Raw genomic sequence first — 17,264 nt, forward strand, 5'->3', positions numbered from 1 at the left:
AAGACTCTTTCTTCCTATGATATTTTTTTTTGCTTCACACATGTAGCAGAGTAGGCTGACGGATCCTAGTGTTAAGGTGTTAAGTTGCCCCTGAGTGGGAATTGAACCCACAATCATCGTATGTACAGTTAAATATTCTTAAAAAAAATCTTCAGAACACATAAGAATAAAATTTATCTTATAAGCCTCTGAAGGATAAGATAATGAATATCTTGGCAATATTCCCCCATATTTTACCCTTTTTATCTTGACGCATGCCCCGCATTTAGAGATGTAGGCAAAAATTCCGTCTAACGTTTACCTTCTTAAAATATTTTCGTTAGAATATTAACCGCGTGTTTCATTTCGTGAAAACATTTCTTATAAAGAACTTTAGTGATAATTCCTTCAGAAATTCATGGTTACCCATACTTGAAAATCTACTGAACCGATTCTGATGAAACTTAGACTATTCCATGACCTAAATTTGAAAACCTAAATATGTTACTTAAATGTTATCCAACTTCAATAATATTACATACAGACAACATATGTCAAACTGATAACCTCCTTTTTTGAGGTCGATTAAAAATATATTCCTACGTTTATTTGAACTCGCGTTCTTGATTACATTCAGGAGTTCATACTAAATACCTTAGCTAACGTATAAGATTTGTTAATACGATTTTAACTTTTGTTTTTACTTCCGCTGCACGAAGGCTTCTAAACTTTACTTCATATAATAGGGTTTATACCAAACATAATACTTTGACGAACAGGATGGCAATTAGTCTTTTTTTAAAACAAAATATGGCATTTTTTTTTTTATAATGGCGTAGGGGTGCAAGCGTGACTGTAAACGCGACGATTGTGGGTCGATTTTTATTTCCTCACATTGGTAACAAAGCAAAGCGCGGCGTTGAGTTCCACCATTCAACATGTAATACCTCGAGAATTCGACGGTGAGTGAAAGTGTCTTAACAGGAATGAAGTGTCTTGACACCTGGTATCTAAGTTCGCTCCACCACCCTCCACATGGATAGGTGTTAAAAATATTGTTTAATATTAGCTATGGTACACATTGTCGTTTCTACTTTAATAAACAACGTAATTACCTTCAAAAAGCACTTCCACCTGCTAAGTTTCGCTACAAGAAGTCAGCCACTGATAGCTTACATGCAACCCCATTATATAGCATGTTCTTATAAGTGCATAAAATGTTTTTATTTTTAAATTTTACATGCGAGGCTGTCGTGGCGTGGCGTAGTGGCACTCTACGTCTCAGTTCGACTCTCATTTGGTGGAGTGAAATATTTTCATTTCGTCGCTTCCATAACAAAACAAAACACGTCGTTAAAGACCGCAACTCTACATATAATGTAACGTGCTTTATAAAAGGATTACATTTAAATTATCAGTGGCTGATTTATTGTAACGAATTTTCTTTTTTGGAAGCCTCATGCCGTATCCCGTGTTATAATACTTTGTCCCCACTTTATTTGTGTAGGTACTAGAGCAAGGAAATGGAAAGAATTCTTTTCTCCAAGTAGGAAATGACACCCACAACTGTTGCGTTTTAAAATATTAAAAACATTAAACTATAAATTTGAAGGTAGTTTTACTGGAAAAGACACACTAAGATCTCTTCTAATGAAAATATGATAAAACCATGTCGTTTAAAAAATTGTAATATTATGTAATTATTTTGTTATTCAGTCTTTTATGTTTTCGAACACGCTGTATATTACATTTCAAGTTTTTCTATTTTTCATCAAAGACAAGGCCTTTAAAACAGTATGCATTTTCATAAACTATCGCTTGTTGTATGTCAGAATACTTACTCTTAGGTATGTTTTAGCGGGATAAGTATAAAAAAAAAGAAAAAAAATGTTTAAACATTTTTTATAAAACGTTTGAGATCATTCAATTTCGATTTTATTAATTTAAGTTAGTCTTTTTCTCCTTAAATAATTATGAAATAAATATTTACTGCGTTACTTATTACGTACGTGCGTAGGTATAAAAAAAATAAAAATATTTTCCTGTGATTTCAAAATAACAGTGTTTTTCAGGGATGTGCCCCCGTATGTAGGGGTATATGCATAACTTTCTGTTTGTAAACGCGAATCTTCGAAACTGCTGAACCTATTCTTATAGAATTGAATCTCTTTAATTTACGCGGAAAAAATTGCCGTGCACCTGCCGTGCGGCGCGAATCTACCTACCACCTACTTAAATAAACAAAAATAGCTTCCAGCTGTATTCCGCACACAGCAGGGTAGGCAGAGGGAACTCAGTGTTAGGACACTCCGTTCCCACACTTTCTGTGCGTTACAGTCACACCCTTGTGCCACTGCGCCACGACGGTCTCAACTGGTTGTGGGGTCGACCCCACAGTCGCGTTTTCAAACACACTTTTTGCCCTTGCGCCATAACTGGCCTCTATTTTCGTATTTAATTTTTTTAAAGATAAATTATAATATTCCGTAGAATTTACAGCCATAAGTTGGAGCGTCCCGAGATCGCTTACCTCAAAACTTTGGTCGTAATATTCACAAAGCGTGTAAAAGTCACTTCAAATTATAAATTATTTACGAAGAAACTTTATTATTTATTCATATAAATACTCGTAGGTATCTATTATATCTAAATCTTTTGTTTGAAATTAAAGTAATTCGAGATGATTATGAGTTCGAAATTTATACGAAACGGAATAGAGGGAACCTAATAATAAGACAATCTTATCGGATTATTCCCCCAATTTCCCCCAAAATGCAATGTATTGACATTGCATTGTTGAGTGGCGGAAGTCAACGCCGCGCTTCACCTACTAGAACGGGAAAATGAAAATATTTTAATTATAATCATTTTCTAAGTGAGGATAAAATCCACAAAGATCGCGCTATATACAAATGTTGAATATATATTTAATTTTGTACGCAAATGTTAAGGTATACTTTCAATTTTCTTTGTTTATTTTTAATTTCGAGCTTTATTTATTTACTAGTAGGTGACAATCGTATCAGAGGCTATCGTGGTTCAGTGGAATAGCGTCTGCTTCCTACTTAGGAAGGAATTATTTTCATTTCCCCATTATAACCAGACAAAGCTTGGGGTTTAGTTCCGCCACTCAACATGAAATATCTTTAATTCGAACTGCAAGTGGAGAACAGAGTTACATTGTATTATTTCCGCTTGTCCAACTATACTCAATGAAAATATTTTATCTACCTACTAATTAGGTTAAATTTAATTAAAATAGATTTAATATTATTTATTCTGTAACTTATTGTACAAAAAATAAAAATCAAATATATCAGCTTCACTCTGTATCCCGCACACAGTAGGTAGGAGCGAAGAAATGAAAATATATATTTAAATAAATATTACATTTCCCCGAGTCGGGATCGAATTTACAACCAGTCGCTTTCACAGGCAAACTTTGTGCCCTTGCACCACGACTGGCTATATTTATTTATTACAGCATATTTATTAGAATCAATATAGTTTGTTATTTTAAACGTCGCGTCGTTCTCAATGTCCATTCTACCATGATATTACTAAAACAAACACAAAACATAAAAAAACATTTGAAATACAAGCTTGTATATATTTTTTAAAGCTTAGGTGTTTTGTAGGTAAAACGAAAATAAACAATAGAAACATTTATTAATATACATCGAATTTCCAGTAATCTCTATGCAAGGGTTTATTTGACTTGTGGTGACCGATTGAGCTGAAATTTGGTTTGGTTATTCTGTTCTGATGACAATACAATTATACATAATCAATATTGTTGTTAATCCAAAATGGCCGCTGCGACGAAATGGCGGATTACAAATTTTTCACAACCCACCTGATATGGGTATCAAATGAAAGATTTTAACTTGCACAATATAATACACTACGAAATAAATAAAGTAAATAAATAATGAAATATCTAGGGACTGGACGGCGGCGAACGTGGCGTTAAGGTCCCGCAATTCAACACACATTGTGTCGATTTTTTAGCTTCACACTGTATGATGCACATATCAGGGTAGGCAGAGGGAACCTAGTGTTAATAATATTATATTAGTATAGAACTTTAAATTTTTTTTTAACGTACAAAATAGCTCAAAAATTACTAAAAAATGTATATATTCTAGCACAGTTACAACAGTGTTTCCACAAGGAAGCCTTGCATAAAATTAACATAAGGCCTCATTAAAATAACATGATATATGCGGCGGAAGGCACACCTGCTACCAAACTTCGGTAGATCAACCGCAGTTTAATTCTAACTTTGTAATTGAATAAGGCCGTTTAACTGAACACTCTGATAAACTAGGATGAGTCCGTTTCTACTTCTTGTTTTTTTGTTTGTTTAATTAATAAAAAGTCGTATATTTTTTATGTAATATATTTATTTCATGAAAATATGAATCATTGTTATCTTTTGCCATCATGGGTAGTTCATTAATACTTTTGCGGAAAAAACCACTCGGACGGGAATCAATAAAATCTTTGAAAGTGGTTTGGACTGCCCCATCGGTGTTGATTTTTTTTCTTTTGAAAGAAATTATCCACATTTCGAAAAAAGCTCTTCTAATCTGTTGTGGCTGTGTGTGGTCTAACGTCGTGAGGCAGCAGTGGCGTAGAACGATTGACTAGCCTCAGTTGTTTAGTTAACTTTTCCGTCATGGGGTGCAAACAATTGACGTCAATCGTAATGAAAATATCGTCTGTTCAGATTTCAGAAAACTGTAATGAAGGACACTGGCACTAGTCCACCAAACGCTTATAAGTAACTTTTTTTGAGTCAAAAATAGTGATTAAAGGGGCCAGTACGACAAAACGCCAATGTGATATGTAAGGACCTAATATTTGTTTAATATTTTAATTTGGTCATCCGGAAGTAGAACAGAAGAAATAGTTTCATTGAAATTTAGAGCACGAAGGAGGTGAAGGGAACTTTTTCAACTACTTTATTGTTCGGGAAAATTTTATTGAAGCGCTCTCAGATACCGAAGAAATTGCTTGCACTGAAATATTGTCCATGAAATATATTTTACTTTCAGGGAAATTGAATAGGGGATAGATTTCGTTAATACATATTTTTTAATCAGTTTCACGTTTTTTTTAAGATCAGGATAGAAGAGGATAGAATAAACGCAGTGTTAAGGTACTCTATTCCCCTCATTCTGCCCAATTTTTGAAACATTGTTTGTTGAGTGACGAAACGGGGAAATAATAATAATTTCAACACCATTTCCCAAATCAATGATAGTTTAATTATTTGATGTAAATGGTAATCGAACTCACAACTTTCCAGTGTACACAGATAGTTCTCAATAGCAAAGTGATTATGTCATCATCTTTCTAGTCTATACATATAATTAAGCTGTAACTCATAATTTGTCTTTATATGCAAGTACTAATAGTAGCTATCCATACCTATATTATAAATTCGAAAGTAACTCTGTCTGTCTGTCTGTCTGTCTGTCCTTTACACAATCAGGGCCAAACCGCTAATTTAATTGTGATAAAATACTCATATAGAGATACTTGAGGGTCCCGGGATGAACATAGGATACTTTTTTTTTTCTCATATTTGTAATATTTTCGATATATACCAATAAATTAAAAGAATTAATTTGACAAGGAATTTATTCCGCCATGTTAATAACAATCATCGCTACGCGTTGCTAAGCAACGATTTGCAAAGTTTATTGTTTTACGAAAACGTCACCCAAAGTGAGTTTGCTTAGTGCATACATGGCGCGCGCCGATATAGATTTGTATACATTAACAAAAATTAGATGATTTCTATAATTTGATATTCATCCTTATGAAAATAAATATAAGAGTCACTTTTAGCATTTCATCTAGATGGAAATTATAGTTTACTGTATAACATTCTAATAAATAATTAAGATGTCACTGATTCCAAATGACCTAGCCTACGAGTGGTATTGTATGACCGACGCGAACGGGCAGATGACTTTGATGATTTTGTAAATTTTTATATATTTTCAAATTACTATTATTTTTTATGTAATTATTTGCTACTTATAATTAATTTATCTCAGTTCGGTTATCTATACCGATGTTATACACTTAAAATATCGTAATTATAATCATTTGAGATTTTATTTAATAATGTTCGCAAAAATTAATAATTATTTAATATAGAAAAATGTTTAGTACGCGCGCACGGCAAACTTTAGGTACTTTTTCTAATATTAAGAATTTCCTTTAGTTACTTTTATTTCTTTTGTTTGTTCATTTCGGTTACTCAGATATTTTTTCTAATAATAAATCTTCACTTATTATTATTTTTTAACTTATTTTAATTATTTAGGCTTATATTTTTGCGGGCGTAGCCGCGTCCGGGCCCACTAGTTATTTAATAAATACGAAAACTTAAGCTACCATCAGTATGGAAATAGAAAAAGTCAATATGAACGAAAGTTAGTCGAAAGTTGGCAGAAATAAATCCTTCACGTTAAAATTCATTTATTCATAAAATTTATTTTAAAACCAGTTTTGATAGACAGATTGTTTATTTATTTTTGAAAATTTATTGTTCATTTATTTTATTTGTTACAGAAATCGTATAGAAAGAACTGCTTCTAAACGATGGCGGGGTTCTGTGCGGAGATTAATAGCAGCCACAGTATGTAAGTAATGAGATTGGTTTTAAACTTTAGTAATCTGTATGGATTTCACACCCTTGAAGTGTGTAGCTTATTAACTCAATTTTATGCAAATTACAACTTTTCTATTTGATTTCACATAATTGAGAAGTTTTTTGAATATTGTCATTTTATGACAGACATTTGGCTTGGAGGACACCTATCTCCGCGGCATGGTATGTTGAGTGACGTCTTCTTATCAAAGCGAGGAAAATTTTAATATTAAATATTTCATTTTGCTGAGTGGGAATCGAATCCATAACCTTGCGTTTACAGTCATACCCTTTTGCCACTGACCACTTATATGATATTGTCCGCGAAACCCATTAGTTGCAAACTATTCGTCAAGTAATGTTAAGTTTCCCTTAAAACTTGTACTTACAACCTTGCATATAGCTAAGTTCTAAGGTCTATTATCCTCTATAATGCTCTTAGCTTCAACAAGGGGCAATTTCGAAGTTATTAACTGTATTCACTATAGTTCTACATCCTGCTATTAATTAAAAAATATATATTTGCCTTGAAAACTGATCTGTTGAAGTTGAAGTCGTCGTGGCGGAAGGCAGTGTCTTACTGCTGAATCTTGAGATACTTTGTTTCCCCCTTCTTCCTTCCACCCGATTTGCTTGTTGAGCAATAGAACTCAACGCCGCGCTATTTTGTTACCAGCGCGAGGAAATGAAAATAGTTTATTCCTCCGAGTGTAAATCGAACCCATGACCGCCAGTCAGACGCTTTCCCGCTGCGCCACGATGACCTTAAAAATAGTCGATATTATTATATTAACTACAACTAAAACTAAACTATTCTGATATAACCCAATAACTATCGGACAAAGTTGCAACAGCCTTGTATTAATAGTCTAATGGAGTGGAAAACCAATTTGTGAGTTTCTATTCGCGTCATGAATCATTCATTAATTTAAATGTATTATTTAATTTTGTCTTTACATTTTACGTATTTCAAGCGATGAGTACATCCAATTTTCGCGATAGCGAATGAATATACTTTAATTATTTACATTTAACCGTTCTGGGAAGTCTGGTTTCTACCACGAGGGGAGCGGGACCATTAAGGACTACGTTGAACTCGCAATAGGAAGCTGCATACTAGTATTTCCATCAATAAATAGTAAACCGGAAAGAACAGAGCGAGCGGAAAGAATTGAAATGAACTAAAATCCTAATCTAATCCTCTTTTCTGTAAATATTTTGAAAAAAACTGTATTTTATTGCTCTGGAGCAAGGCAAGACAAAGCGCAGGGTTGGTTTTGACCACTCAACACGCAATGTCTGGAAAATTCGGCGGAAGGTGGGAAGTATCTTAACACTAGATTCCCTCTACCTACCCTGCTATAAGCGGGATAGAGAAAAAATATCACTTTAAAAATCACAAAATAAACTGAACGCGTAATATTTAAATATAGAAATAAATTTCTCAAATTATAATATTAAAACCTTCTATAAAACGATTAAAAATTGTACGTGAACAAAATGAACAATTTCCTAGGTACTGACCAATTCGCAGCGAATGTGAGACGTCACATACATATGCAGTAGTTCTGTCCATTTTCATGCATTCAACAGTTACGTGACTTTGCATATATTATGGGGAAACATTAGATTAGCATTTTTGCCGTCCCTCGTTTTACTTATGTGATGAATGTAGAGAGATTCTAGTGATAAGATACTCCGTTCTCCCCTTTCCAACCTATTTAATAGACTTTGATCGGTCCTAGGTACAATATTTACTAATTTCGAAGCCTGTCGACTTGTTGAGACTAAGACTTGTTGTGAATTGAATTCCTACTATAGGAAATGAAATATTGTGCGAGGTGTTGAGTTCTGCTACTCAACACGCAATGCTTCCAGAAAGTGGAAAATGGAGAACGGAGTCCTTGGTTGAATAATATCTCAATACAAACGCCCTGGTTCTGAGTTCGAGCTCCATGTGGGGAATGATTTAAGGGGGAATATATTTATACATTTAATTTTCATTTCCCTTCTATGGCGAAATAAAGGGAGTTCCATCATCCTACACGCCTTGTTTTAAAACGGTTTTAGGTTAAAACGGAGAATGAATCCATTTGCTATGTAAGTAAAAGTATGAATCTGAATTTTGTTTATATTACTGATCTCACATTCAATGAAATAGATCGTAGAGCATCATATCATAGAATAGGTGGTACTAATTACAGCCCCAACCGACCGCTGTGGTACCGTGACGGACAAATTGGACGTTACGTGATTAATGACAATTGAATTTATTTGCACTATACTAACATTAGACATAGTCAGCACATGGCCAATTTCTTACAAAACGTAACTAATATTATAAAGCCGAAGTGTTTGTTTGGTTGAATGCGCTAATCTTAGGAACTACTGGATCGAGAGAGATATCGAACAATTATTGTTGGAACTATCCAATTTTGGCCATTTAGCATGAGAGATTAGTGCTAGATAATAGTATATCACGTTGATCGTTTACTCACTTAGAATGTGTCATACATAACTTAAGATATTCTCACTTGACGATGGTAGCAAAGCTGGTGGTAAAAGTTACTATCAGGTAAACTATTCGACTATAAACACGATAGGTTGTGGGTTCGATTCCCGCCCGAGGAAATTAAATATTTAATCATTTTATTTCCTCGCTTTGGATACGAGGGAAAGCGTGGCGTTGAGTTCCGCCACTCAACACACAATGCCTCCAGATTTATGAGGAACTGGTGAAGTGTCTTACCAATAGGTTCCAAGATTTCCTCTGCCTGCCCTGCTATATGCGGGATACAGTGTGAAGCTAAAAAAGGTGAAATATTATATCCCACCATAATATACTTATGTATTTTTACGACTGTAAAGGATGACGATATACTATCTGTAATGTTCTAGAACTGAAAATTTAGGACGATAGAAAAAAAATATAGAAGAGTGTGAAGTATAAGAGAGATACAGAAAAGTTTATTGTGTACATAAAATAAATAATTATTTTTAGTACGAAAATCTATTAATGAAGTCTGAGACACTGCATAATGGGTTCCGCCCAACACTCAACACGCAATTATGGAAAATTAGGCGGAAAATGGAAAACTATATATGCGGAAAAGAGTGAAGCAAAAATAAGACATATAGGAAAATATAAAAATATAACATAGCCTTACAGCGGCATCATTATAAAGTTTTACAGAGATTTAGAGGAATTTTTAAGTTGCTGACAACTTGAAAATTCATTCACAGTACTAAGTTACATGCTCGTTTTGGATTCTTTGGATACAAAATTTCTTGAACTTTGTGTATTTTCCCAACGCTTCTCCTCTTGGACTTGCAGCGTCTCTAATGATATAATCACACAAAATTCTTCACCATATTTGATTGTATAGGAGTTAGATATTGGACTTGTACTAATATAGAAGCATATTGAAGTTTATTTCTTTATATTCTGCCATTAGAATAGTAAAATGTTATACCATTGAAAAATGTTCGATAAAATTCCTATATACAGCTGTTTTGTTGAATTAGCTAAAACTTTACTTTTCAATAACATATTGTTTTTAAAAAGATATTATTATTAATAAATGAAAATAATGCAGATTAATAAATTATTAATTACTTAGTTAAAGCAGGCGAAGCTGCGAACGGGTTTTTATGCATCTACCCAAACCACCGAAAATAAAAAAAATATTTTGGATATCTCAAAAATATTTCGAATACTATAAGAATACCTTCTTTCCAGACAATCTGTCCTGCTTCACTCATGGTTGTAGCACAGGCTGGGTTTCTGGAGTATTGGGTAACGAAGCTCTAACCGGTGGCGCGTGGTTAGCGGCCCTGCCTTGTTTGATTGCTCTACCCGCAGCGCCCATGTTTGCCGTACTAGCTGATGTCAAAGGAAGGAAGGCTGGCGCGTTGTGTATATGCCTTAGTTTTATTGTAAGTTTTCAAAGGTTTTTTTATACAACATTTTTTTAAATTTTTACCTTAAAAATATTTATTTATAATATTTTGATTTTTTTAAACTGTATCCTGCACATAGTACATTAGGACAAGTTAAGCTGGGAATCTAGTGTTAAGATAACTATTTTAATTTGAAAAAAAGTCTGATGGTAGACATGCAGCGAGAATTGAATAGTGTATAAGAGATACGAGTATACTGTACATTATTTCCTCTTTACTCTTAGTCTATTTAAAAAGTAAATATTTAATTGGTGGAAATTACCAAATGATCTAACCAAACTGGGGAAATGAATATTTTAAACATAAACCTTTCTCAACTGAGGTACGATGCTTTAAACGTCTAATGGAATATTAATTTGAAAGTCAGATTAACTACGTATCATAGGAGGGCCTGTCTGAGAACTATTATAATTTTATTCTTTCATGAATTAATCATTCTAGAATGCCACCGCATATGGCACAGTCAGTATAGTCTCCTCCAGCAATGTAAAGTTAGTGGGTTCGAATTCCACTTGTTATACATATTTATTTAAAACAATAAATTATTCATTTGTTAGTAATATTTTGTTATATCTTCACTTATGGAATTTATTACATTATAGTTCCACAACTGTGTTGAATCTGTTGAATGGACCGAAAGAAAATAATTTACAATTCACGTATCTATGGATATTTTTCTTCCGGCGGCCCTATTGTTTTACAACTTATATGTTAATATATGATAATAAAATAACAATATGTGTTTTTAATATAGATATGTAATTATTTATATCATTAATAAAAAATGAATACCTAGGCCGTTGTAACGAGACGTGTAATATTGAGTTCCGCCAATAAAGACGCAATGCCTCAAGAATTCGGAGTGTCTTAACACTAGGTTCCCAGGTTCCCTCTGCCTACTCTGTTAGGTGCCTGCAGGACACAGCGTAAAGTTAAAAAAAAATATTTCTAGATAAGCTGGTCGCTTGCGGCCTGGTGTGGGGCTAAAGGTGTCTGGGCAGCAAGAGTGGCGGCAGGTGCGGGAGGGGCCGGTGCATTGGCACTAGCACCGTTATACTGTGCTGAAATAGCACCTAGGACAAGAGGCCTCGCTGCTATGCCGGCTTTGGCTTCTAGGTGAGTGATGACATCTTTTAATAATCTTTATATTTTTAGCTTCTTCTTTTTTCGCATTCTGAAGCCATTGCATGGCGGAATTCAACGCCGCGCGTTGTCTGATAGCCGCAGCGAAGAAATGGTTTTTTTTTATATTTCATTTCCTGGGATGGGAATCGAACCTAGAACCTGTCGTGTTTATAATCGCATGTTTGTACTCTTACGGCTCAACTGGCCTGTAAAAATCAATTGTAGTTCTAATTTGAATCTTAAAATATATTACTTAGATCGTCTTCCTTATCTTTCCAGCTGCGGGATTCTCTTCGCTTATTCTGCAGGTGGTATGCTATCTGCGCATGCGCTATCCCTTCTAATGGCCATAGCACCAATTATACTACTCTTGTCTTTGATTTGGCTCCCAGAAACACCGTCGTTTCTAATTAGTGTGGGCAAGATACAGGTAAGATATATGTAAGTAGTACTATACAGTAGTAGTAGTATTTAAATAGTGCTAAAAATATATTTCTAATGGTGCAAATAGAACCATGTCACAATAACTACTACGTGTACTTGAACTATACTGTCGTAATCTATATGTATACATATTACCACCACTCAATACACAAGCCTTCTAAAATCCGGGGAAAACAACAACAATTGGGAATCGAACCCGGAACCGTCGTATTTACAGTCAGACGCTATATTCGTTACTTTTATTTATAAATCATAAGCCCGTTCTAACCGTAGGAAGCAGCAAAAATAATGTGCTGGTTCGACGGATCAGATTTCAGAGAAGATTTGACAGATGTAATAGAACAACAAGAAGTAAGAATACGCATATCTGAGGGTTACGGAAGGAAGGAAGTCATGAGGAGACAAGACTCAGACACGTTCCAGCCAATGCTGAAGAGGAGTAGCGGGTTGGAATCTAATTCTGAAAGAGACAGAGTGGAACAGTCGGCGTGTAAAGAATTGTGTAAGTTTTATCGATTTTGTTTTGATTTAATGAATCTATATCTACTATACAGATATTATAGGACATCAACAGTTAATTTCTTTTAGGGAGAAATGACAAAGTTCTTGTCATGCCGACATAGTTGTATAAAAGAAAAAGCGGCGTTGGGTTTTGCAACTCAACACACAATATCTTTTAGCTTCACTCTGTATCCCACATATATTAGGGTAGGCAGAGAGAACGTAGGGTTCACACACTTTATGGGTCATGTGGCTGGCGGAACTGGCGGAACAAGATGCCGTTAACATACTAATTATTTCATTATGGGAAAAAATCTATCAAAATAAATTTTGCTTCTATTGTGAAGAAATGATAATCTTAATAAAAAATACACTTTCAGTTCGACATCGTGGCACTCGCCGGGCGTTATTCTCCTGTTTCATAGTACTGTGCGCGGCGGCCGGCAGCGGCGCAGGCGCAGTCAACAGTTTCGCGGCCGCCGTTTTGAGACATTCCGCTCACAATGTTCCTGTGTTGAACGCTACTGCTTACAATTTTACAATTTATAATGGGTATGAACTCGTATGTATGTACTTTTATGATGATAAATCTTGTGTGAGGTATAGTGGTAAATGGGACAGCGTCTTTAAAGGAAGTGGTTGTGGGGTCGATCCTTACTAAAAACTAAATTATACGCTATTACACTCTGTTGTTGTCGTCTTTGTTGTCGTCCTACGAATATTTTTTTGCTTTTGATTTTTTCAGAACATTGCCCCGAAATTTATTTGAATCATCTGAAGCTGGGTCGATGTTATGCGGTACTGCATTAGTACTGGGCGCTGCAGTAGCGACTGTTACTGTTGATAAAATTGGGAGAAAGGTACCTAAATTTTATCTTAAATATATTGGAAAAATTAGTTTTTTTCAATACCTATTATTTTTTTAAATATTCTTTTTTAAGAACATTTGTTTATTTTGTATATTTTTTTACATAAATTGTGTGTGTGTTATGTTTTTTAATATGAAGTGTAATATACTTCATCCTCCAGTTTGGTTTTTGGTTAAAATCTTTATCGGCCGAATACTATATTAAAATAAGCAAACACAAAAGTCTCAAATATTTTAAGTTATTCAAAAGCAATTAATTTTTCAGACACTATTAATATGGTCTTGTACCGGAATAGCCTTCGGTCTCACAATATTAGGTATATACTGTGATCCACATCTCCGCATGCACTCTTGGTATCTCCACCGCTTATGGCCACTGATGAAGTTCAATTACAAGGAAAGGAACATTCGAGAACGAATAGAAATGTATGAGAACAACACGTGGTATAACCATACTGCAGGTCTTTTGAATGACAGTGGAAAGCCATGGTATCGTGTTAGTATAGAAGACGACAACTATACTATAGATGGTGAATGGTCAATCAAATTTGAACATAATAAGGAGAAGGAGGAGATAACTATTTGGTTACCAGTGATTTTGCTGTCGTTGGTGCTGTTTTTGTATAATATTGGATTGGGCTCTGTTCCTTATGTGTTGATATCAGAATTATTTTCTGTAAATGTAAGTATATTTTCTTTACCTACCTCTTAATACTATAATCATCTAAAAGGTGAATATATTTAATATTCTTTCATTTTATTATTTATATTTATGTTTTACCTCCGGCTTCGATCTCGTAATCTTGTGGAAACTTGTCGTATATGAGACACTGTTAGTATGGGAGTAACTTGACCACATATAGTACAATCAACACCTTTTTACATTTGCTTGTGTTCTACAACTTAAAAATAATTGAGTAATAATAAAACAATAATTTTAATCTTCTTCAGGTCCGAAGCTTAGCGTCCAGCTTCCTTATAACTTGGATGTGGCTAAGCAATTTCCTACTACTCCGTTATTTTGGTTCAATAGCCGTTGCGCTCGGCCTTCACGCCACATATTATATCTGTGCGTCCATCACCGTTTTGGGTGCCACTTACATTTACTTCACCATACCGGAAACAAAAGGAAAGAGTCAGGTCCAGATAGATGAGGCTTTGCATGGACCATGGATACTTTATAAAGCTAAGAAAAACGAACGATGACAGTTAACTGCTGGAGTGTTTACTCTAACAGAAAGAAATTTTGAAGGAAATTGAGATAACCGAAGTTAAATATTTTATGGTCAATCTGTTTAGGAGATGGTTTCCTGTTGGAACTTGAAATAAATGAATATGAAATTGGTAATGTAAGCATTTGGAAAGATTTAATACCTGTTAATTCGTAATTGGTATCTATGAGTACTACTACCCGATTTGAAGTTTTGGAAGTGCTCAAAATGTATTTATAATGTCTTGTATATGTATAGATCCCAAAAGCATTTGTTTTCTAGAGTTGTATAGATAAAGAAAGGTAGATAGGAAGTGTAAGTATTATTTTTATAGTCTGTAGGTGTATGTCTAAAAATAATTGTGTCAATTATGATAAGGCTTTCAGTGAGTGTCATTTAATGTTTCATATAAACATATTAATACACAGTGAACATATGCATCTAATACCTCACATAGCTAGGATTACATACATTTTATTATCCGAAAAAAGACATAGGTAAAGGTAAGGTATTAGTGGCGGAAAGCCGGTTTTCACCAAATAAGAACAATAAAAGGGCCATGCTAAGGCTAATAAAGAGTTTTGTATTTTGTAATTATTTCCCTCTGCTCACTAGAACTGAGTTCATTTCAACTCTTTCCACTCGCTCGGTCCTTTCCGCGCGACTATTTATTGGTAAAAATACAAATGTGCAGCTTACTCTTATAAGTCCAACGTAATCCGTAATGGGTCCACTACGCTTCTGGTGGACATCGTCGCTTAGCTACGACTAGATACAGCTAATATTATATGCATTTCCATATTCTACAGACTATAAATTAATCAATCACTACTCCTTACTCTGTTTTTAGAAAATAAAAAAGGACTATTTTTAAGAAAAACATACAATTTTGTCTGCTTTTATCTCTTATCATCTTCTTTCTCTACATAGATATAGAACTTATAGAAGTTAGCTAAGCGACGGTCTAACTTTGTCTGATACAGATATGAAATCCTGACGTAAATATTAGTTCCACTCATTGCTAATAAATAATAGGTGTATTTAGTGTTGTATTATTGTATGTATGTACATATATTTTTATATGTAATGCCAGATCGTTTATTATTAATACATACAGTAAATTATTTATTATTATTATTAATAAAAGAAAAAATAAGTAATGATAGCTTAAAAGATATAATGGATGATAAATTGTAAGAGTTTTTGCAAATTTCTTGGACCAAGAATTGTGAAAAAAATAAACATTTACAAATTGAAAAAAAACAATATTCTATATTATATAAATATATGTACAGTTTGGTAATATCATCGTCTACTCGCGAACATAGAATGTATTTTTATAGTGGTAAAACATTTTTTTTAGGTAAATTATACACATACATAATGTTAAATATTATCCAAAATTATTTTTCGAAATATCACGTTATTTGCTTGTACAATATAAGAATTATTTTATTTCAAGTGAAATTAATTTAGAAATCAAATGTTTGTATATTCGATATTAGTACTAACACTGTATTTTAATTATTTGTTCTATATTACGAGTATATTTGTAGATTATGTTGTTTATATTTATAAGGTACTGAGTTCGAATTCTTAATGTAATCAGAAGAATAGTTTAGTTTTTGGGAAAAGTTTCAACATTTCTTTCCATTTTTATTGAATAATAATTGTTTTTGGATAATCTTCTCTTTGTTCACTCCAACACTCCCCAAGGAACTTAGACGCTAGACAGCGTTCATCGCTTTTAGTGAATACCGCATTAAAATCTGTTCATTAGTTTAAAGGAATTAAATGTTTTTAGGTAAAATTATTTGTGCTTAAATAAAAAATAAAACGAAATGCATTTAAATATAATATACTGGTGAAAAATGTTGAAATATTCTTTTTACAGCTTCATAATATCACTTATTTTGTGCAACGATGACGTAATTGCACTTTATAAAATATTTTATATATGAATATATACCAGAATACGGCAGAAAATGGGGAACGGAAGTGTCTTAACACTAGGTTCGTAGATTCCCTCTGCTTACCCTGGTATATTAAGGAGACAGTGTCACGCAAAAAAATAATATTTATAAACTTTGATGCGTATATTGTAATATTTTAAAAGGTGCAAATACGTCATTGTTGTACCAAATGAGCGATACTACTGTCCAGACCACAAATATTTTTGCTAAGAAATTTGATGTATTTGGAATTGGTGTTTTAAAATAGATCTATTACAGAATATCTGGATGTCAAATAAAAGTATATTAATAAATGGTCATTTTTATTTGAAACTAAAAAGTATAATCAGGTTGTATTCCAGTTACCGTTCAATTTTAGAGGACAAAAAGGGGATTTTTTATCTTCACGCACACAACAAAGTAGGCAGAGGGAATCTAGCAACCTAATGGGAACCTCCCGTTTCCCATTTTCTGCTGAATTGTCGAGATATTGTGTGGTGAACTAAACTCAAAGCCTTTTTGCTCCGTTCCCAGAACGAGAAAACGAAAAATAT

General features: G+C 33.7%; 1 protein-coding gene across 1 annotated transcript in view; it reads left to right on the top strand.

Annotated features, from left to right (window-relative positions):
* The window catches only part of LOC146533317 (facilitated trehalose transporter Tret1-like), a 40,340-nt gene extending 23,316 nt beyond the window's left edge, over positions 1-17,024 (top strand). Inside the window, exons 2-10 of the mRNA XM_085195022.1 lie at positions 6,571-6,641; positions 10,389-10,585; positions 11,562-11,725; positions 12,014-12,164; positions 12,452-12,680; positions 13,060-13,231; positions 13,425-13,539; positions 13,813-14,229; positions 14,499-17,024. Of these exons, the coding sequence (XP_085051148.1) occupies positions 6,571-6,641; positions 10,389-10,585; positions 11,562-11,725; positions 12,014-12,164; positions 12,452-12,680; positions 13,060-13,231; positions 13,425-13,539; positions 13,813-14,229; positions 14,499-14,753 (1,771 nt within the window). The 3' untranslated portion in view covers positions 14,754-17,024. The remainder of the gene's footprint in view (positions 1-6,570; positions 6,642-10,388; positions 10,586-11,561; positions 11,726-12,013; positions 12,165-12,451; positions 12,681-13,059; positions 13,232-13,424; positions 13,540-13,812; positions 14,230-14,498) is intronic.
* The last annotated feature ends 240 nt before the right edge of the window (positions 17,025-17,264 follow it).

This window comes from Heliconius melpomene, chromosome 12, assembly GCF_056956725.1.
Source record: "Heliconius melpomene rosina isolate 202511_hmr_F chromosome 12, ASM5695672v1, whole genome shotgun sequence".
Classification (NCBI taxonomy): Eukaryota; Metazoa; Arthropoda; class Insecta; order Lepidoptera; family Nymphalidae; genus Heliconius; species Heliconius melpomene.